The sequence below is a fragment of the Protopterus annectens genome, chromosome 1.part0, assembly GCF_019279795.1.
Source record: "Protopterus annectens isolate FY-2018-M chromosome 1.part0, PAN1.0, whole genome shotgun sequence".
Lineage (NCBI taxonomy): Eukaryota > Metazoa > Chordata > Ceratodontiformes > Protopteridae > Protopterus > Protopterus annectens.
The window spans coordinates 653,394,093-653,418,189 of record NC_056725.1 but is presented as its reverse complement, the minus strand read 5'-3'; the positions used below and the strand labels follow the sequence as shown (position 1 = coordinate 653,418,189).

Here is a 24,097-nt window from a genome sequence, read left to right as displayed (position 1 = left end):
CTCAGTGAGGCCTTTCTGTAGGATGTCTGCATCACTTGGGGAGTTAATAATGGCTTCCAGCTTGCAGTGGTCGGTGAACTTGGTCAGCCAGAGTCCCTCCATGTTGGCCTGGACTTCTGAGGAGTAGATGCCAAACAGGATTAGATCCAGGTCTGATCCCTGTGGGACTCCACTCGTGACTGGTCGGCAGTCTGACTTGGAGTCCTCTACTTTCTCACTGTGGGTTCTATCTGTGAGATAATTTGCAAACCACCTAATGATATAGGGGTTGTTGCCTAGTTTGGTGAGTTTATCAATAATTCCTGAGTGAGGAATGGTATCAAAGGCCTTGGCCAGATCGAGGTAGGCTGTATGAACTGCCTTACCTTCATCCACAGCTCTGGTGACTGACTCAAAGAAGTCAACCAGGTTGAGCAGGCATGATCTACCTTCCACAAAAAAATTGCATGGTAATCTAGAGTTTGGAGATTCCCTGTATTCTTGTTAATTTGGTCTATGATGACTCATCAGGCTAATGGAGCCATAATTTCCAGGGTCTGTAGTCACTCCTCCTTTATGGAGAGGGATGACTGTAGCAGTGCACCATTTGATAGGGACAAAACCTGAGGTGAGGCTTTGAGTGAACAGGGCACACAGATGTGGTGCCAGTTCACTTTGTAATTCATGTAGAACACAGCCAGGGATATTGTCGGGTCCCATGGAAGTTGTATTCTTGGCCTTGGACAATGCACCATTAACCTGTGCTGCAGTAATGCTGGGCGTCTGGCATTCTTCTGGTATTGAGATTGGTCCTTTGGGGTGAGTAAAGTTGGCAATGAATCTGTCAGCCAGTATGTTGGCAATATCTGTTGGCTCAGTATAGGAGGTACCATTGTACAGTAACTCAGAGAAAATCTGGGTATTGCCATGGAGATTCTTGATATAACTATAGAAGGCTTTGTGGTTGTTTTTAGTGTCTGCTGCAATTTTGCCTTCACAGCTGGCTTTGGAGATTTTGATGAGGGATCTCAACTTTTTGTTGAGGCTGATAAGGGAATTTTTCCAGTCTTGGGACTTCACCTTTTTCTGCAAGAGTTTCTTCCTTCTGTTGTAGAGTTTATTAATGGCAGGGGACCACCAGATTGGCTTCCTTTTTTTGGAGGAGAATGTCTTGGTTCTGTTGGGTATGGCTAGTTCCATGCATTTGTGTACGTGTTCGTACAGTGCATTGGTGTATGATTCAGCGGTCATGCATCGATTTTCCATTGGCATGAGTGCCATGAAGTTAGCCACCTCTGTTTTAGGAGTCCAAAGTCAGCTTTGGAGAAGTTTTTCATGGTAGATACCTTTGCGAGGGGGGGGGGATGTGGATTTCCATGGTGATTAGTTTGTGGTCGGATCCAGAAAGGGAGGAATTGACTATTGGTGTAGAGCAATGGTTGCCCATGTTAGTAATAACCAGGTCAAGGATGTTGCTTCCTCTAGTGGGGGTAAGAATGAGCTGGTCCAGGGCATTGGAATTGATGAATTCCAGGAAGCGTTGAGCCAGTGCATTGGTGCATGAGTAGTTTTCCCATTTGATGGAGGGGTAGTTGAAGTCACCTAGTATGAGAGTGTTGGGGTGGATCTTAATAGTTTCCAGGGTGCTTAGGAATGTGGAATGAGAATCTTGTGACATGGTTGGGGACCTATAGCAGGCTACGACTTGAATCGCCATCTTGCCCAATGTTAGTTGTACCTGGAGTATCTCAGATGCATTATGCTGGGCTACTAGTCTGGAGGTGTGCATATCCTTTATGAATATGGAGATACCACCACCTTTGGAGCTTCAGTCCATGTTCTGGGGTCAAAAGGTGTGGAATGAGTTATAGTCTGCTAGCGCATGGGGTGCTTTCTGCTGCTTTAAACCAGGTCTCCATTACTGCACAAATGTCGATATTCTCTATTTTGAGGAGTGCTTCAAGCAAGTGCATCTTGAGATTTAGACTTCTAGCATTGAACCTTTTTTTTATTTAATATTAGTGTTTACAGATTTTTATTTCCTAGCAAAAATAGAAATGTGTATGCATGTGCCAGTAAATACATACATTTTGTGAATATGTAAACAGTGTTTTTTATGTTGTGTTAAATAAATGACCCCTACAGTTCTGAATAGGAGCCGTGAGATATTTTACTTTCACCTGATCTACCATAAACTCAGACAAATGTTGCTTCAGTTTAAAGTCTCATTTGAAGGACTACACACTTAGGAGTGCAGCACCCACCACCTCACCCTCTTTTAGGGGTTGGGAGGATGGATTAATGGTTAAGGTGTATGTCTTGTAAGCACAAGGTGCAGGGTTTGAGTCTCACAAGGGATAATTGGCTAGGCTTAAAATGGCTCACAAGGGCAGTTAGCTTAGTACTACTCTATGAACCTATGAACAAATGAGAAAAAGTAGTCGTATCATCAAAAATAGCTAAATTCATGAAAATATATGACAAAAAATGATAACTGAAGGCAACAATGTTCTTAACTTAGCTAATTGGATGACATTTTTATTGTGTGTTCTGGTACTGTGGATTAACTATGAATTATCTAAATATATCTGCCACTTTTTAATGCCATACTTAATTCCTATAATTTTATTAACTTTTTTTTGGATGTTGAACTTACCAAAAGTTAGAATGAAAGAGGAATATCTTTCAATGTGTTCAGAAAAATGTCTTTTATCAACTCCGACCTGCATTTCACTAGTAATTACCAGCTCTTTGTGAAAAGGAATGTAGTGAAAGGTCAGTTTATATGGATTTCTAGGATGATAACAAAGAATGACGTTTATTAACAAGGTAATTGTTTGAAAAATATGTTTGTAGATAGGGGGTACCTCCCACCAGCTTGTTGGATGATATTATTACAGAGGTGACTACTGGGAGACCTACTGATTCTGCACCTATCCTTTTGTGTAACATGAAGAGAACAAGCAATGAGAGCAGAGTGTCACAATACTCTAAGGTGCTCTGCCTAGGATTTTTCACTGATGTGAAAGCAATACAAAATATTATTAGACAACTTTGGTCTATTTTAACATTGAGTAGAGATGTACGTAACAGACTTGGCTTAGACCCTCACTTTATTTTTAAATCTGGCTTTAATGTGAAACAGCTTTTTGAGTCAAAGATAGACAGAGCTGAAAAAAAAATGTACTTTGCACATTTAATTGTAGGGTGTCCAAGCAATGTAGGTTGATTAATGCAAAGGCTTGTACAACTGCACTACCAAGGGAGTGGTATGTGTGGTAACCTGTTTATCCTGTTCTGCATTTTATACAAGAAAAACTGAGAAATGCCTCAAAGTAAGGACTTATCAAAACACTTATGCTATTAAAAATAGAATACAAACAATGTTTTAGCTAGACACGTGGAGATGTGCTCTGACTTTAATATGTTTTTTTTTGTTTACTGGAAAAGGTTCAATGTAACCTCAGAGGTGACGACTGGTCTAATTTGTTACTGAGCAGGGAGATGTTTTGACAAATAACTTTGAATGCTAACCAAAATCCAGGTATTAATGACAATGACGCTATAGCCTATATGTTGAAATATAAGCAAATGAATCCAACATAGTTGCATTTATATAACATAACGTGATTGTTCACTACATTAAGAAATATGTTTTGATGCATTTAATTATTCTGAAGAATTCTGTATTCTGAATAAACAAAAACACTGCATTTTGGTAATTAAACTTGCCTGTTCTTTTATTTGTGTTTTGAAAATAATGTTCCTCTCAGAATTTGCTGAAGGAAGGAGAAAGATAAATACTTGATATTTTGTGTATTGAGCAAGTATTTGAGTTTACTCTGAGAAATGGAACCAAAGAGGTCATGCCTCTCACACAAAAATTAATTTTGGAGAATGTTTATTTTTAATCTTCTGATCACAGTTTTGTGCACTTGAAGCAGATTTTTGTGAGGATATCCTGAGATATTGTCTTCTTTATGTAGTCATCAAATACAGGATATCCCGAAATATTGTCTTCTTTATGTAGTCATTACATACAGGGTTGCAAAGGAATACATTTACAGTAACAGTCTGCAAAACTGCATTTTACTTGTTTTCCATTATGGCTAGGCATGTGACATCTGTTCAGGGTGGGAAAGTAATACAGTTACTGAACATATCTGTAATGTGTTGCCAGTTCATATGAAGCAAAACATAAATACCTCTTCAAAAGGTGACCTCCTCTGTCACTAGAAAATAACAATACTACCAAAACTCCTTTTATGAAGAAGACAAATTGCTCTTCCAAATTTAAAAGTGGAATAGCATTCTCAGAAAAAAGTACTTACCTGAGGATCCTAGAATAATATCCCTAAAACATTTACTTGTAACTGCTAAGGGATTACATATATTATAACCTGTATGCAGGCATACACAGGCATTTTTGTTTGACAGCCTGCCAAGTTGCAATTTAGCTGGTTTTCACCTGGTAGAAATATGGCTTGTGTTCATGGTGGTACATGAAATACATAGTCAGAATATACTAGTATAGAGGTGGCATTACATCAGAAGCAAAATCAAGTACTTGTTTCTTTAAAACTGATATTTTCTTTCACAGGAAAGGCATGAATATCAAAAAGCTCAGTACTGCCAAAGAGCAAAATAGCCCAAACAAATTAAGGGCTGATCTGCATGTAACTATGTAAGGAAATACAGTTAGAATGACAGCTTTAGGTACAGTATGTTCTTGAGTGTCCTTGCATAATTCCAAGAAAGTTTTAAAGATATATTGATGCTACACATTGGCACCACATTTTGAGCTGCAGACACTTCAAAGTCACAGCATGCCAAGCTGCACTGGAGTCAGTTTCTTTTAGGAATGACTATAATGTTTTTTTTCTGGGTAGAAAATATAATACATCTCCAGAACCACGTTGTACTGAACTGGCACTAGAAGTAAAATATATACATACTTAGTCATAACAGTGACATTTTCTGTCACTAGCAGGAGGCATCACCAAAGAATCAATGCACTCCAATGGCAAAATGTCTCAGACAAATTCAATGCTATGCTTCATGCTCTTAATGAAAGAATAGCATTATCAGATGAAGTGTCTCAGATAACCCATGCATAATCCCCTAAAAGGTTAACTAAGAAGTGTAAAAATAGGATTGATATATTACCTCTATATACAGCTACAAATTCTGACTTGCATTGTCATTTCACTGTTGCAGCTTACAAAACTGCTTTATACTGGATTTCTACCTGACCGCATGATGCAGAGGCATAAAGCCTGAATGTGCTCTAGGTGGCTAGTGTTCAACTACTGGCATTGGCGATGTAGGAACAGGATGAGAGAGGATAGGAGTGAGAGAGTGCCCAATACTGTCTCATCCATCCTGGGGGAGGAATGGAACCTAGGTTCACTGCAATATATCATTAACGGCCTGACGTGTTCCACAGTACAAGTGCTGTACCACTTTGTTGGAAGGTTGCACAAGCATGGAAGGGCACATGCACCCCTCTGAAGAGCTCAAGGCTGCAGGTTGGAAGAGCAGCAGTATAGCACAGTACCAACATTTTCATTATCCTCACCTGCCACAAATGTCAGCCAGGCTTAGCCAAGAGGAGGCTAAGGTGGGTCCAGTAGACCAAAGGAATAATGACAGCAGTTGATTTCAGCAGATGGTCTGCTATAAGGAGGTAGGTAAAAAAAAACAGAAATTGCAATATAATGGATTTCTTTAAGGAGTGGTATATTACTTTTCTTTGAGGTGCCGAATTTAGTTCATGTGCAAAACATATTCATACTGAGTTGGCATTGCACCTGAAAGGAAAAGCATACTTATTTTTCATTTGAAATTACCTTTTTTCTCCATTTAAATAAGTTAACACCCCATTTTATCACCTACTTATATGAAACTGAAAATGTCCTTCCAGTTCATTGTTGCAGTATTTATAACATTAGGGATCCCCTGCCAAGGGCAGCTCAACATCCGGCCAGTTTACCAAAACCTTTAGGTTGTTTAAGGTCCGCTTTACATCACATATATGCTCCTTGCATAGCATAGGACATAAAGGTGACATCCAGACATACCATCCTCAGAATTTCTTTGCCGTCAGTCCAAACACCATCACTTGATCATCGGTCTGAATACCCATTCCATTGCTGGTTCACCAAGTCGTTACAGATAATTTCCCACTGGGTCTCTTTTTTACTTATCCTTTTTATTGTTCCTTGTGGGGTTTCATGTCATCTAAGAAGGGTAAATGCCACTGTGGGAGACAGATTGCCCAAAATGATTGACACAATCAGTGTCTTTTTTGCTTAGGTGCCTCTTACAACTATACGTCCCGTTCCATTTGTCAAGCTTTTGTACCCAAAACCTTTCAGATAGACTACCTTCTTTAGTGCTTTATCTTGAAAATCAGCATCTTAAACTTCTTGCAAAATACACTATGGAGGGTACTTTCTGCTCTGAGTGGCAGCTGTCAGTGAAGAAGAAGGCCAAGAAGCCTAGGTCAGAATCTTCTGCTGTTCTGCCTCTGTTGGACATCTCTCCGGAGGAGAGTGAATGCATGTAGGTTTGTCCAGCTTTGTTATTGGATTCCTCTGCTGTGACCAAGTTGGAAGCTGGTGGGGATCCAACTTTAAGTATATCTGAGGAGGCTTTGAAGACATCCTTTTTGGATGCTCATGGGGGAACCACGGCTGATTATTTCCAAGGGGCTAAAGGGTGTCTTGCAGATAGTCAGAAAAGATGTCTCTACTACCATTATTGAATGCTGTTCTAGGTCAAAGCCTTTCAATTTTTATAAGGCAAATGTCCCATTGAAGAAAAAGTAAAAGACTAAGCATATTTCTCCTGCTCCTAAGGATCCACAGAGTGAATGGCAGGCCTTCACTCAGGGTTTGTTTAGTGCTTTGATTGCATTGAAACCTCCTCAGAAAGTTTCTGTTCCAGCCCCCCTTGGTCCTCTACTCCCCTAAAAAGATCCAGGGAACAGGATTCCTCTGACGGGAAGCTGGATTTGGATGAGGAATCCATTGCTTACGCTTCTCAGATTCCTTATCCTTTGGACTATGGGTCACAGAAAGAAGACTCTACCAGTCCTGATACTCCCTTTGAAGAGATTTCTTTAGGGGACACAATCTCCAGGATGATGGAGTTCTTTAATGAGTTGTTGCGGATGGACTCTCTTAAACCTTCTGCTGTTCCTCCTGCTTTGGCTGCCTTGTTGTATGCATTTTCCAAGGCTTCTAATGCTCCAGACTCTCAGCTCCCTTCTCCCAAAAAACCTGATAGATTCCTAAGGCTGCCTGAGCACTGTAAATTTCTATACAAGTTTCCTGCTGCTGACCTCTAGGTGGTGTCTGTAGCCTCTGTCAAGCTCTCTCAATTGCCTCCTTCTCCCAAATTACTGCCCTCTGATAAAAAAGTATCAGGATCATGGAAAGGCTAGGCAAGAAGGTTTACATCTCTGCTACCTTGGCTTTTAGGGCTGATAATTATAAGACCTATATGTCCAGGTACTTGTTGGCTCTCCTTTCCCTGGCTTGTCAGGTTATTTCAGATCTTCCAGACTGTGAGGGTAAAACAGCTGCTCTTTTCCTATTAGGGACTTCCTCCACGGTGGCTTGTCATTGTATCAAGTGTAGTTATGATGCAACAGATGCTTCCACTTGGGCTGCTGCTTTTGGGTCAGCGATGAAGAGGTATTCTTGGCTTCGGCTTCAACCTTTGTATGATGATATGTTTAAGTCCCTACAGGATAAGGGCATGCTTTTACAGGAACTTAAGCATGTATTTGTTTCTCCTGTGCCTAAATTACAGAGAAACTACCTCAATAAGCTAGCCTTTGTTTACAGACAATCTCACCCTCTTCTTAAGGGCAAAAAAGGTGGAAAGTGGGCTCCTCCTGCTAAGGCTACTCAGACTTCAGTTATGTTCCCACACTATGGAAAGTCTCACACATAATTCCCCTACACAAAGGAGGCCCCTCCACAGATCTAACCAGTTACCGCCCCATAGCTATTCTCTCACCACTCTCCAAAATACTAGAGAGATGCATTAATTCTCAAATCTTAGGTCACCTCCTTGCTAACAACCTCCTCTCCAACACACAACATGGTTTCTGACCTAACCATAGCACCACCACCACCTTACTCTCTTTCTGTAACACTATCCTACAAAATAAAAATGCAGGTTATCTCTCCTCAGCTACCTTCCTAGACCTCTCTAAAGCTTTCGACATGGTCCCACACAAACAACTCATCTCTCTTCTCAATAACCTATCCTTCTCTCAACCAGTCATCAACTGGTTTCAGAGTTACTTATTTGGCCGCCAACCAGCAGTCGTTTGGTAGGACGATCTATCCCCCCAACTACCAGTCTCCATAGGGGTTCCCCAAGGGTCCAACCTAGGACTCCTACTCTTCTCTATTTTCACCAATAATCTAGCCTCAGCCACAACATATGGCACATTCATACAATGCACAGATGACGCAACCATCATCTGCACAGCCCACTCCCTACCTGAACTGCAAAATGTCACACAGGAAGCATTTTCCTCTATTGAAACTTGGTCATCCAATGCCCAATTAATACTCAACCCAAACAAAACAAAATTACTGTTCTTCCAACCCACCAAACTTACCCTAGACAGCTCTCACTTTACCATCACAGCAAAAGACAACACCACCATCTATCCTACAGAACACACCAAATTACTAGGAGTAGAAATAGACAATAAACTGAACTTTGACATTCACATTTCCATGACCATTAAAAAAGTGCACAAAAAACTAGGAGCATTATGTAGAAATCAGCAGCTACTTACCAAAGCAGCTAAAAATTCAGTAGCAAATTCTCATCTTATCTCTACCCTACTCTACGACTCTCCAATATTTACTAACCTTAGACAATGTGACCTAAATAAGCTCAAAACCTGCTACAACAAAATTGCCAAATTCATCACAGGGGCTTCCTACTGTACTCACCACTGTCTCTCACTAGCAGAACTGGGCTGGCTAGAGCTCCCCCACCTCCTTCAATGGTACCAATTTACACTCGCCCAAAAACTAATAAACCAACCACTAAAAGTCCCATCTCTCCAGAATCTACTCCAACCCTACATAACCACGAGGCCACTAAGATCCAGACACAAAAACCTCCTACAGGTCACAAGAGCCAATAACTTTGCTGGAGAAGCACTATTCTCCTGCACTATAGCCAAACTCTAGAACTCCCTCCCATCCTCAAATACCTCTGCAACTTCTTGCACCCACTTCAAATCCTTACTAAAATCATACTTAAAAACTTGCCAGATATGCCCTTGCAACCCCCCTAATACCATCTACTCCACCCACCCACTACCTCTCTCGGCCCCCTATCAACAACCTACTCTTAGTAAGCTTGGCTACTCATGTTCCCAGCTACCTACCACATAGTACTAACTTCTTCTAGCAACAACTGCTAATGGCTGTTATGTACCTCAAAAACAGATTGTATTGATTGTTCACTGATGAATCTCAACTACATCTTTAACCATGTTTAGTATATGTCACCATATCTGAAAATTGTACTATGTTCTACAGCTGTTTTACATCTGTTTTATTCTTGTCTTATGCCCTCAGCTGGACTAATGTCTATATTTTAAATGCTATGCTTTTTAACTGTATAATGTAAGCAATACTTAATATGGAGCTTTTCTCCCCGGGCCTCTGCTGAAAACGGACCTGTGTCCAGTCGGACTCTCCCGGTCAACAAATGTAAATAAAATAACATAAATAAATAAAATAATCAGAAGTCTCCTTTTCCAGATAAACCAGGTGCTGTCTGACTATCCTGTTCTTCCCAGCCACTTTCTTCTTCCTCTTTGCCTCTCTCTCTCTTCTTGTTTGGCTACAGATTACTCAGGATTCCTGGGTCCTGTCCTTTATTCATCAGGGGCATTTCATGGTTTGGAAATCCCTTCCCCCTCTTATGAGTGCTCCTCAGTCCCCTCAGGAATAACTCTCCTTTTTTCCAGAAGTGCATTGGGACCTTTTGACTTAGGGTACTAATCAAGAGGTGCCTGTGTCCCAAAGGGGGAGGGAGGTTTACTCCAGGATGTTTTTAGTACCCGTGAAACATGGTACTTGGAGACCAGTTCTAGACATTTCTCATCTAAACACTTTTCTGTAGGTGCCCTCCTTTCGAATGAGGTCTCTTAAGACTTTGTTCACACTTTTGCTTCCTCGGGCTTACTTGTTGTCTCTGGAACTCAAGGATGCTTATCTCCATATTCTGATCCATCTCCTTTTCAGGAAGTTTTAATGTTTCTCTGTTGCTTTCTGGCCTTTTCAGTTCTCTATTTTGGCCTTTGGCCTTTCCACTGCCCCAAGGGTATTCAGAAAATGCCTTGCTCCTGTGATTGCTTTTTGCAGATTCAGGGGATCCAATGGATGTCCTCCTATTTAAGACATCCTCTTCAGAGATCCTGTTGCAAAATCTTAATTTTGACATTTCCCTTCTGCTAAGCTTGGGGTTTACAATAAACTTCAAAAAAAGTGTTTTCTGACTCCTTCTTAGGATCATATTTTTCTAGGTTGCCTATGCTGGCATCACCGCCTCCTTCCAAGGCCTTGCCACTCATCTCCTTCTTTCAAATTCTTCTTCCTCTGGCCTCTATTACAGCCAAGGAGTTTCTGAGAGGTCTGAGATCCATGGTATCCAGCATCCCTATTCTCTCTCTGACCAAACTAAACCTGAGAAAGTTTCAGTGATTCCTGAAGTCAGTTTGGCTTCAACATGCGCATCCCCTAGAATTTGTAGTTCCTCTTCTATCTTGTCTTAAGAAGGAACTTCACTGGTGGATCCAGCAGTTATCTCTAAATTCAAGGCTCCTTTTTCATTCCCCTCTTCCCTCTCAGGAGCTGTTCACAGATGCTTGACATGGGATGGGGAGCAGCTTTTGTCTCCCTGAAAGTACAGGGGGTGTGGCCAACTCTTCAGCAGAAAGAGTACTTTAAAATGAAAGAGATGAGAGCCCTTCTGCTGGTGCTTCAGGCTTTGCAGCCTCTTTTTCCTGCAGGGACTCTCAAGGTATTTACAGATAAAACCACAATGATGCGGTATGTAAGCAAACAGTGGGGAACAAAATCTTTTAATTTTGCTGGTTGGCGCTCCTGGTGTGGGATCTTGCTGTCCAGTATGAAGTGACTCTTCAAGCTGTTTACATTCCCTCAGGTCAAAACATTGTGGCAGATATCCTGAGCAGGTCCTTAACTTAATCCCACAAACAGATGCTTCACAGGGATGTAATTCTGGATACTGTCCACCAGTGGGGTACTCCTCAAATAGATCTATTTGCCTCCCCTCTGAACAGACAACTTTCTCTATTTTTTGCCAGATTCCCAGGTCCTCTGGTTTGGAAGGTGGATGCACTTATCGAAAGATGAAAATAGCGAACGCTATTTCATCGGCCCCAAAACATCTAAACATGAAAATATCGAAAATTCAGAACAGCAAATTTTTTCCCATGGAAAAAATTCACTGCTCTGAAACACAGACACACAACACAAGCACATCTGACAAACAGCAACCACACACATACACTTAAATTCCTACATCTAACGCTACACTAAACTAAACATACACTACTATCTACCCACTTACCTTAACCCAAACCCTAACCCTAAGGTCCGTCACTATCGCACACTCACCTAACCCGCGCCCTAACCCTAACTCACTTAAACTGCCCCTAACCCTAAAGTCTGTCACTATCGCACACACGTCTAACCTGCGCCCTAACCCTAACTCACTTAACCCGCCCCTAACCCTAACGTACAAACAATTGCACACTTACCTGAACCCAACCCGTAACTTTCCACCACAGCGCTAAGAATAGCGAAGCCACAGAAACAGCCAACCAAATTCTTTCCCGAGGAAAGAATTCGCTGTTCTGCAGCTTTGCTATTCTTAGCGTTCACTGAATAGTGTTCGATATCAGAACATTTGAAGTTTTAATACTTCAATGTTGTGATAAAGATCCTTTCTTTCTGTTATTCTTTTCATGGTAAGAGCCTTCCTTCTTCTGTTAAGGGTCATTCTACTAGGGCTGTAGCCTCTTCTGGTGCTTTTTTTCAAGGGTTTAGATACTAACTCTATTCTTGAGGCAGCTACCTGGACTTCGATGCATACATGTATCATGCACTGCAAGTTGGATGGAATCTCTAGAGTTCAAGCTGGTTTTGCTATGGCCATCTTTCATGGCTTCCTAGAGGGCTCTGCTGGTCCTTCCTCCTCCCAAATTTCTTCCTGAGCTCCCTAATGTAAAGAATACTGCAACAGTGACGTAAAAGGACATAGTACAGTTGTGTAAAATCTTACCATAATGGTAGATGTCCTTCTCTTCACTGTTGCAGTATTCATTCCCTCCCTCCTCCCACTGGTCCATTTGCCTTCTGGATATACTAGTTACCTGTTTTTTTTCCTTGGACTGGCATTCTTACTGGGGCTCTCAGTTCTGAGGATGGCATGTCCAGACTTCACCTTTATGTCCTACGTTACGCAAAGAGCATACGTGTAACATATGGTGTACCTTAAAGCAACCTAAAGGCTTTGGTATACTGGCCAGATGTCTGACCAACCTTGGCAGGGGATCCCTAATGTTATGAATACAGCAACGGTGAAAAGAAGGACATCTACCATTATGGCAAGGTTTTACACAACTGTACTTTATGTATATTTATAACATGAAGACAGAATGTTTAAATGTTTTATACTCAGAATCATCAAGAAGTATTTATGGGCTTTAGATGAATGCCATGACATGTTTTTTCTCATAATTTTGCTTGGAAAGTTTAAACAGTTTCTGAGATATAGTCATTCAGTGTTATAGACTCTAGGAGACCTGCATAGCCAGATGGTTCACAGCAAAAATATAAATATGATAAAATTATCTAATGGACAACTGAACTGTGTCTTTATTGTGTTAATATAACACCAGTGCTAAAAAGAATACTTATTTCCCAGAACCAATACATTTTCTGTCACTTTATATGTTGCAGCAAAAACTGAAAAACTGTTTTGACAAGTGCAGACAGACATTCACACATTAAAGATGTTTTTGTTTCCTTGTCTCTAGTAGTATTAGCTCATGCAATGTATACTACGAGGCTAGGAATCAAAGTGTCTACTCCTACAAATTTCATAAAAAATTGAAAACATCATGAAGATATTGACATTTGCAGGTAAGATCAAATTAAGGTCATAATAACCATTAGAAATTAGCACATTGGACCATTTTCAAAACAGTGACCTTAAAACAAAATAGCAGCATAAAGTCTGCTCATTTTAACTAATACAAAAATGCAGCAAAAGCAGAAATATATAGTGTTATTATGACGTGTTTCTTTGTAAAAGTGAGCAATTCATTTTTATTAAATGATTAGAAATAACCATGACATCCAAACTGCGTTGTCATCAAAATTCAAAAGGCGGATGCTCCTTCACCTTTAAACTTAGTATAATCTAAAAAAAATATATATATAGTGAAGTGTTCAGTATAATTTTCCTGCAAATTTCATGGCAATATGCCAAAAAGTTGTGAATATCGAGCTAGTTCTACACCAGGTACAAAATAATCCAAAACAGATCTGAAAAAGATCAGGACTAATGGAGTCAAATTCAAATGAGGTGCAGTCAAGTTCCTGTGCTGTTAGAATATTGATGGCATCATGTAAAATATAAAACACATAGGACTTATTCTGGGGGATTTACTAATCTGAAATAATTATTTTAATATTGAGTAGACACATTTACTTAATTTTTCAGGAATAACCAACGTGATTTTGAGTAGTTAAGCACCTTGCTCTGACTTACACAATAAATTGAGAGTAAAGTAATAAAACCAAGACCTATATGGTGCAATTTATTGGTAATTTTAAGCTTGCATGCTTTGACATGTTTGCAGCTGCATACACCACAAAATATAACCTCCACGGACACCATAGACAACTCTACCTGACCAATTTTTTAAGAATATTAAAGATGATTTAAAATCTTCAGTGGAATTTAAAACAGATTCCTTTCAGAATTACCTGCTCCTGTCCTTCCCACAATTCCAATTTTCTCTTGTGGTTTGATTTCAAAAGAAACTGTTTTTAGTGCCAGAGGTAGGTTTTCCCGGTAGCGCATTTCCACTTCTTTAAATGTGATGTGTCCTTCCTGAGGCCACTCTGGAGAAGGTGATACCTCTTCCACATTAGGTGAACTTTCAGATTCCAGTGTCTACAGAAAACAACATAAGGTAGGAATAGTGTACATATCAGGTCGAAACTGTTTCTGGATAGGTATTAATACCTTCACCAGGTAGATGGTACAAGCATGCAACACCTGTCATCTAGACAACTATGTAATGTAGTCACTAGCAAACCATATGCAAGCAACACTCTCATGAAAACAGTATCAGTTTCAAGCTGATTACCTGAGATTCCAAGTGATTCCCTTACATGGAGCCAGTCTCTAACCCCTGTTTATTCGTGTTTTCCTAGTTTTTAAAGTCTGCTCACTTTCTCAGGTACACCAAATTGCCTAATACCAGTCTTGCATTGCCTATGGGTACCATATACCAATCCACTAGGCGATCTGTCTAAAATTAAATATTGTGGTTGTTTTTTTAACTCTGTATTCACAAGTACTAAGTGACATATTACAGATTAAACAAGTAAGCAGTGTGCATATACAAGGTTTATCTTATCTTTCAGACTGAAGGATTTTTAAGGCTTTGAGCAGACATCATGAGACATTCTTGCCCATTGTCTAATTCATCAACATCACTTTTGTTATTTATCTTGATGTTTTTGCTAGAACTCAAACTTTTAATGTGTTCCAAAATGTTCTTAATTATACACTCTTGCATATTGTACACTCCACACTTACAGTGCCCATAAATAAATCATTTTCTTTGTTTTTCTCACTGCATTTATTTCATTGCAACTTATTATTCTGGTCTTACACAATTTAGTAAAATACTTTATTATTACCTGAGTGCTTATATAACTGGCCCATATACATCATTTCCTTAGATTATATCTATAACCACACCTCATGTAAAATGTATCTGTTGTGACTTTCTTGTGTCAGATCTCATTTCCATCTTATCACATGCAGTTTTATACATTGCTAATTCATAATTTGAAGTAATTTGCACAAATTATAGATGTGTTTATTATTAAATCTGCTCATCTTAATGGTCTGCATCTTGGTTAATCATTTTTATATATCACACAAAAATATTCAGCTTCAATCAGAAACAAATCAAACTTTTGAACCCACAATTGCCATGATATTTATTTATTTATTGACATTTGCTTACTGGGAAACTCTGATTGGGCATAGTTGCCCTTTTCAGCAGAGGTCTGGGGAGAAAAGCTCCTAGGTATCATATTCAATACAATCAATATTTATAATAACAAATTTTATAATGCATTTTCAGTGAATACATAGCGTAGTAGCCAGTATAATAAAATTTCTATTGATATTCACAAGCATTAAATTTACAAGCCTTGTACTGAGACTTTAGAGATAGAAGAGTGGTGTATAAGATTGGTAGGAGGGATTTAAGAAATGCAATAGAGTGAATTATTAGAGGAGATAAGCAAGTCAGAGTGTTAACAGAGAAGTAGAATACACGATTAAGATGAGTTATGGTCAGCTACCCAGACCACCTTTAATATAATAGAAAACTGGCTTTCTGAACGTCGTCTGATCCTAAATCCAAAAAAAATTAAAATGCTGTTATTTTTACCAACACGTAGGTCTCCCGCTTTCACCTTTACCATAAATTCAGATGATGGCACGATAATCTCCCCTGACCCCTCTACAAAACTATTAGGTGATATCATAGATAATAATCTAAAATTCGACCTACATGTTAACGAAACTATCAAAACCATCAATAAAAAACTAGGGTCACTTTACAGAATAAAAGCCTTCCTAACCCCTCCAGCTAAAATTGCCATAGCCTGCTCTCACCTTCTTTCAACCCTTCTGTATGCATCCCCTCTACTCTCGAATTTAAACAAGACTGTCCTTAACAAACTCTCAATTTGCTACAACCACATTGCCAGGTTTGCCACTGGGCTGCCTTTTAGGACACATCATTGCATCAATCTAAATCAGCTTGGGTGGCTTGAACTACCCAGCCTAATCCAGTATAACCAACTGATTATGGCCTATAAAATCCTCTATAATCCGGACAATACTCCTGCACTTAAAAATATTATCACCCCCTATAACAATCCTAGACCACTTTGATCCTCTAACAAACTACTAATTCAGACTAGCAAAATTAATAACACAGCCGGTGCCTCTCTCTTTGCAAACTCTGTATGTAGACCCTGGAACTCTCTTCCAGCTGATATTACCTTACTTTCTACCTTAGGTCAATTTAAAACTAGACTCAAGCAACATTTGGCACTTAACTGGCTATGTCAATGTATCAAGCCTGGCTAACTCTCTCTAGAATGTGTAAAAATCTGTTAACCATTTTACTGTGTAATTTAATTTAATCCTGATTTATGTTCGGGATTAACTCTAACCTGTGGAACTTGTTTAACTTGCTTACTTATGTAATCACTGTAAACAGTCTGTTTGTAATATGTAATGCTGGTATTATGTAATGCTGTATCTACTTACCCTTGGAGCTTTTCTCCACGGGCCTCTGCTGAAAATGGACATGCATCCAGTCGGACTATCCTGCTCAACAAATGTAAAATAAATAAAAAATAAAAAAAATAAAGAAGTGATGGAACAGTAATTTGGTTCTGCTAATTAGAAGTAGGTATGGTAGTTTAGGAAGTACAATAAAATGAGGTATTAGAAGGGGTAAGCAGGTTAAGTGATGTAGTGCTTTAAAGGGAGGTATAAGAACGTCATATGAAACAATTCAGACAAAAACTGCCTTAAGAAGAAAGTACCATGTTTCAAACAATGCTTCTGATGCCATATAACATGTGGGTCCTGAAGCCACATAAATAAAGTGTTAGACAACAGATATCATGCTGCCAGTTTATATACTTGTGACACAGTACAGAAAAACACTTGACTAAGTTAAAGTCAAGAAAACATGTTAGTAATTTAAAGAAACACTACCACCATCTATTACAAGCTGTATAAGAGCTGGATCCATGACCGTATTATTTTAACTCATTTAACCTCACAGGGACTCTCTAACATTATTAATCCTGCTGAAGATCCCGGTGGTATTAAAATTAGCCCCGAACAAAAGTTGCGCATAAAACAAAACAGCTTGGCCTATATCATCTTGAGTAAAATGCGGCATAATGCATGTTAGAATTTTCAAAATTCATATAAAACAATCAAAAACCTTCAAAAAGGTCACCTAGTTGATAGTAAGTGGTGAAGACAGGAGTATAGTTTTTTTTCACAAAAGAGAGTGGTGAATGCTTAAACAGTGTTCCTTAATAAAGCCTCAAGGTAGAAAAAGGAGAACAATTCTGAAATATACTATAGGGGGTACAACGGGAAATTGAAAATAAAGACCCTTTGCTTAAAGGGATTTACAATTTCTCCAATGTGAAAAGAAATATTTATACTGCATATCAATTCAGACCAGTTATATGTTATCAAATGCTGTGGATGGATTCAGATATAAGCCAGTAACCACAATATAGTATATCTGCCAAATGTAATGAGTCCAAACCTGGAGGAAATCACTGAAATTAACAGAATTCAATAAAATGTAAGTTAGAACTCCTCATATGCAAGGTGTTTATACTAATTATAGCTAAGGTAACAGCAAATGAATTACACATGGGTGTCGGAACCACAGAGTCAGAGGGAGTGGGAGCCCCCTCCCAACATTTACAGCTGCAAGACCTGTCGGGAAAAATTAATGAAGTGGAGTTTTCACTCTAACGTGTTTTCATGAGCGGAAGTTAAACTAACTGAACTAGCTGTTGTTGTTCTCTTATTGCTCTGTGTTACAGGAGCTATGCTGTCACTTTTCCATTGGTGCTGCCAGAGCCATGCCGATAAGGAGAGTTTTGTTCTTTTATTTGCAGGAATTATGCTGCTCCCGTGCACCCACATGTGCGCGCACGTGTGTGTGTGTGTAAAATGCCACAGTTAGGTATACCTGGTGGTTAGTGTCATTCAGGCTCAAACAAGAACCTGAATTCTCTACCCATACCACTAATTGGGATTCAGGGAGTTGAGTCCATAGCTCTCAACTGTCCAGATTTTCATAGAATATTTGGCTCATACCTTTGGTCTATTCCTCTTAAAATGTGTGTTTTTCTGGCAAATCAGTGAGAACTGAATTCACTAAATAATGATAGCTCTTTAAGTTTCAGTCTTCCTATCTTTCAGGAAACACACGGTAACACAAAACTCTTTATTTTAGCGACTTTCTAAGATTATACAAGCAATATTTAAAATGTGTCCCTGGTTTTGGGCCTTTGCCCCCCCCCCCAAAATAAATGTTGGCTTTTTCGTGATTTCTTGTGCTGTGAAGTTGAGAGATTTAGCTGATCGTCAAGTGGATTTTACAAGGAGCCGAGAGCTTCAGGCGAAGAGAAGTTTAATGCTACGTATGCTAAGTTGTTTGCATTGTTAGTAGCACAACAGGTAGTATACTTGCTTTTGATGCAGAGGGCTGTGGGTACTACTCCCACAGTATGCAGATACTGTACTGTGTTGTACTTTAATGGGAGTGGATGTTGCAGTCCTATGAATGTCCTCCTTTGGAGGAGTTACTTAGTAACTATGAACCCATTATCACTTTGCCATCCATTCCCCATTGCAAAATTACTAGTTTATCATTTTTAATGTAGCATAGGTAATGTATTCTTCAAGGGTAACAGGCACTTTATTTGTAGATGAAACAATGAAATATAAAGTTGTTTGTTAGGAGCAACCTCTTCGTTAGTTATAGATCCCTTTAATGTTGAATTATTTAGATGACTTACTTCTGCAGGGATTTTCCATATTTACTGATATTGGTGGATTGTAATGACATAAGTTTGAGTGGCCTTTTATGGTTGAAATTTTCTGAAATGGGTAGTTTTGTCATTATTAGTTCATACATTTTGCTTCATTGCTCACTAGAAGACTGTTCCAAACTACAAATTTAAAACACATTCTAACAAATGGTGCTTGATTCACTCTCCTGTCTGTATTAACCTGATTGTATTACATTATATTCCTTGTATAATACAGCACCATTTGTTAGAATGTGTTTTAAATTTGTAGTTTGGAACAGCCTTCCTAGCTTGCAGTTATCTCAAACTTAGTCGTCCAAAGCCCTTTGGTATTTCCTTTTACTTTTTAAGATGTATATACTCACAGGATGCAGGAGATCAAAATAGAGGAAGAGACCAGTCACCAATGGTGTCTCCCAGGGTTCAGTGCTGAGAATTTTACTCTTTGGCATATACAACTCAGAAGTAAAATGAATAATACCTGGTGACTATAATTAGCTTAGTAATGTAGCCAACAAACCCTAATAACTGAAAAATATTTATAGGAGGAACTGTAACCAAGAAGATAATTCCATACAGTCATGCTTATAAGTTGCATCTGATGCCTGCAGCAACCAGCTGAGCAACTGCCACAGTCTATGACGTTTACAAGGCAAACAGAGAAACAGAACTAGACTGCCAGTCCTTTTTTTCTCAATTCTATGCATACTGCAAGCACATCGAAGACAATTTACATTTCCCATTCACCTATTACATATCTTAAGGAGGTGGGAAAAAACAGTAGTACCTATAGAAACCCATGTGAACACAAGGAGGACATGCAGACACCCCACAGAAGGTACCACAGCTGAGAGTTCAATAAGAAATCCTCTTGCCATGAGATGACAATGATACACACGACAGAACCACCAAGACACCACGATGAAACTCAGAATTCATGGTACTTATACATATAACTTGACTATTAATATCATATGTCTCAATACTTTGAAGTTTTGTGAGAGGCTTACAAATACTATAGATAAATTGTTAACTGGTATATGACTTTCAAAGCAAAGGACTAAATAAACTGAAGCAATTATTACTCTATAACATATTTTCTATATTAAAGCTCATTCTGAACCAATTTCTTAATGCTATCACATTATAAATTGAAAGATGAAGTTCTTACCTGTATATAATGATTGATTTTCTCTACAGAAACAAATCTGGCTTCTGAATCGGATGCTAATCGTGTAGTAAACTGAAACAGTCCAGTCAGCTAACAAAATGAAAATATTTAAATATCAGTTTATCTTATAGCACAATTAAAAGTTCAAAAGAGGGTAGTATTATTATTTATAAAAAGATTGTATGAGATGATAAATATGATTTGCCCATAGTGGGAAACAAAATGCAAACTAATGGACAGTGTCAGAATCCTTGAATAACAGAACAGATAATCTGCCACCAATGTGCCACATATTTCCCTCAAAGTTTGGCACAGATGTTTTAATACAGTTAAACATTTTATTAATTAGCTGTGGAAGTGGTCTGTAGGTTTACTACATAAGGGCATTTTGCTGAAAACAGAGGATGTTTTTTTCATTTTTCATTTGGATAAGTATCATCAGAACATAATCAGCTTTAAAACATTAGCTGACAGTGTTAGTCCATGCTGACAGTGTTAGTCCATGCTTGTTAAACCTAATTGTGACAACTTAAATAAACATAATAAATACATTTAGACAGTGCATAACTAGAGCTAAAATACTGGCATCTTCTGTTTCTAAGCTGTGCCATAAACCTGCTGAATAGGTATATAATTTAAATCATTTTATAAAATGGATATAACAAAAGAAGCAAACTGATTGGACAAGAAGCCCTTAAGTTTGTGACTATAAGTAACAGCCCACACCAAATGTACTCTACTTTGGTAAAGAATGTAAAAAATATCCATGAAATTAATGCAATCCCTCTATAGTAATAGTGAATCAAAAATATCCATCAGATACACTTCCTTGTTTGCCATACTGTTTTCAAATATTACGATACTCCCACACTGTTAATAAAGATCATCAGAACTCCATTACAGCACAGTGAATTATGTTAACTTGCTTGGATTTAAAATTCAGATTCAGTTCATAATTTCAATATACACTTATATTTGTAATTTACTCAGAAAACACTGCCTTGTGTATATATATATATATATATATATATATATATATATATATATATATATATATATATATATATATATATGATATACCACTTTCTCTGGCATTAAACAAATGGCATATGTCCACATCAAACAATTTTTAATAATTTATTAATTTATTCTAAGGCTGTACCATATGTAGATCTGGTACTGTTATAGCTCGATAAAACAGGCTACAGTGATTGCACAGTACAATACTTTCAACATAAAGAGGGTAAAAGGTCACTCCAAATGTATATTTTTCATCAGCAGCATTAGGTTAACTAAGTAAGGGAACCACTACTGGTAGATATCCTCAGCAGCAAAAACATATAGTAAGACTTGGGCAGCAGTTACTCTGAAATCATGGGTATGTGGAAACTATTTTGGAAGCTCACCTTTGAAAACTAAAACCTGATACTTAGGTGGTATGGTGGTGCAATGTTTAGTGTCAGTGCCATACAGCTCCAGAGACTTCAGTCCTAGATTTTGGTTACTGTATATCTGGTATAGATAGACTCTCTTATGTGCATGTGGATTGCCTTCACATACAGTAGCACTGCCTCACTTCCCAAAATCTACCTGCATTCAAGCTTTCTTGCAACTCGCCTTACGTGAAAGTCTTCCTGTAAAGACTATATGTAAATTTCATGAGTGAAGGAAAAATAGCATTCAGTAATTCAAGACTAAATATCATGCAGCAGGACTCTTTGTTAAAACATTATAAAAACATCTTAGTGCTCTGGCTAAAGCCTCCAAGGAATCTGAACATCAGTTTGAAACCAACCCCCGGGGTGAGCTTAGAGTTTCCCATCCAACTGTCCAGGTTATGACATCAAAAATTAACCAATCAACCTTGCCAAGTTAACTTTCTGATTTCACCCTTTAGGTACTTTAAAATATAAATTGATTCTTTATATTGCAGCTGTGTCTTAAGTTCTAAAAACTTTCTGTTATTACTTACACTGTCTAAGACAGTAGCACAGGATTGTACTCCTTCCAATTTTGTGTATTGATACTGTAATTCTATAGTGCCAGCATTCCCTTTCACGACCTTACCCATGTGTGTTAACCCTAACTCTAACGTTAAGAACCTTACAAAACCCTGCTGAGCTTGTAACCACTGTGATGCCCCTGCACTGGCCCAGTAATCAAGGAACCTCAATCCTCACCACCAGCAACAGTGAGAGACATACACATTGGGAGGATGACAAGTACACACACAGTAAAGTACAATTTCCCTTAACAGCACACAGAGATCACAGTCAGTCTGGGGCTGGTTTCTCCCTCTTTCTCCAGATCCCCAGTAAGATTCCACACTGGCACAGCTATAGGGTTAATATCTCAGCCGAGTGGCCAAGCTAAGACCTCTAGCACCCTCTCTGTCCAACCAGTGCTTCATGTCCCTACCCAAGTAGCTAACGCACACATTTTGAGATTTGATTGACATACAAACACACACACACACACCTGGGAAAGGCTGGGACAGGTTTACTAGCTATGCCCCCTTTCCCAGACTATAAGGTAGTACCAGCTGCCACCAGTCACCCTTACTTATCAGCTGCTATAACCTTACCAAAGGGTGTCCAATCCTACTGTGTAATGTTACTATTATCCAGATGGTAAGTGTGACCAAGACTTTCAAGGCTATTTAGGAGTGGCCTCTACAGTATCAGCAAATACATATGCAAGTACTCTAAAAGCTTAAATATCTCTAAACAAACCAGCCACAATTAAAAGGTTTAAATATATTTAATAATAAATAATAAAAGAACAAGACAATGCTCAAACAACACAGTAACTGCAGAGTTCAGAATCATTGGAAATATTTTAAAACAACATTGCAGGACAGTTTCAAATAAATACAGAAAACATCTAAACTAATCTTTACTATATTCCTATCTATATCTAAAACATACTATGCCCTAAATAACTTACAGAGCAAGGCAAATGCAGATGAGAAGTGCTGAATGGATGTTTCTAGATCCAAGTCAAGATACAAAATGCAAGTTTCTCTAAGAGTTCTTAAATCAGTATCACATTTTTCTGCTGGGTTAGCCTGGATGACATCACTTTTTGTCACCTGCCTTCAGTTCCCAAGCTAACCAGATACTAACATCTCTGTGTTAAAAATACTTATCTCTCAGATGTACAGTGCTAGGAACTCACAGAGCAATAAAAACACCGTACAGTTTAAACCTAGTAATTATTTCTGTTTTAAGACAATAGAAAGAAATGTCTAGCTCTAGACATCCTGTCTTCTTCAGTGAAACTGAGAGATAAACACAATCATAAAACAATTTACTTCCAACTTATTTTCTTGAGGGTTTGCAATTTAACTTTGTATGCTCCAGCTTCTACTATTAACACATACATTTGCACATGTATATAGCTTATATACATTTCTGTTCTTTTCCAGTAGGGTACACTGTGGTTACATTCTTGAAGCTCAGTACATAACATACAGTACTCTTACATTTGTAAGACAAGCATATGAATCATATTACTATTCACAAATGACATATAATTATTTACAAAATTCCAGATAGCTGGGCTGGCAGTGTCACATTTCTATATAACTCATATTAATATTTTCAAGTGACATATAATTATTTACAAAATTCCAGATAGCTGGACTGGCAGTATTTCCCTGGTGTCACAACCACAACAAAGAAAAAATGGGGTAAATACCAGTACACAAGTATGTCCACCTTTCAAATAGTTAAAAATACCCTTTGTCACTAACCCTAAGTCTACACATTACATCAACAGAAAACCCTTCTCTAACAGTACCATTTAGACAAGACAAAAGAATGCACATGACAGCAAACATGCACAACACCATATCTATTCTCTTACCTAACCTTTACTCCAAACCTACCTTGTGAATACTTGCACATGCATATCAACTGCTATAATGCCATCTTTCATATCTTCAGAGCCACCACTTTTTCATTTAAACATT

At 38.4% G+C, this 24,097-nt stretch overlaps 1 protein-coding gene across 1 annotated transcript in view; it reads right to left on the bottom strand.

Moving 5' to 3' along the window:
• ABCC5 (ATP binding cassette subfamily C member 5) overlaps window positions 1–24,097 on the bottom strand; it is a 608,550-nt gene that overhangs the window by 96,281 nt on the left and 488,172 nt on the right. The window contains exons 24-25 of the mRNA XM_044061975.1: window positions 20,125–20,214; window positions 14,049–14,238 (exon numbers count right to left, since the gene is read on the bottom strand). Coding sequence (XP_043917910.1) covers window positions 14,049–14,238; window positions 20,125–20,214 — 280 coding nt within the window. The remainder of the gene's footprint in view (window positions 1–14,048; window positions 14,239–20,124; window positions 20,215–24,097) is intronic.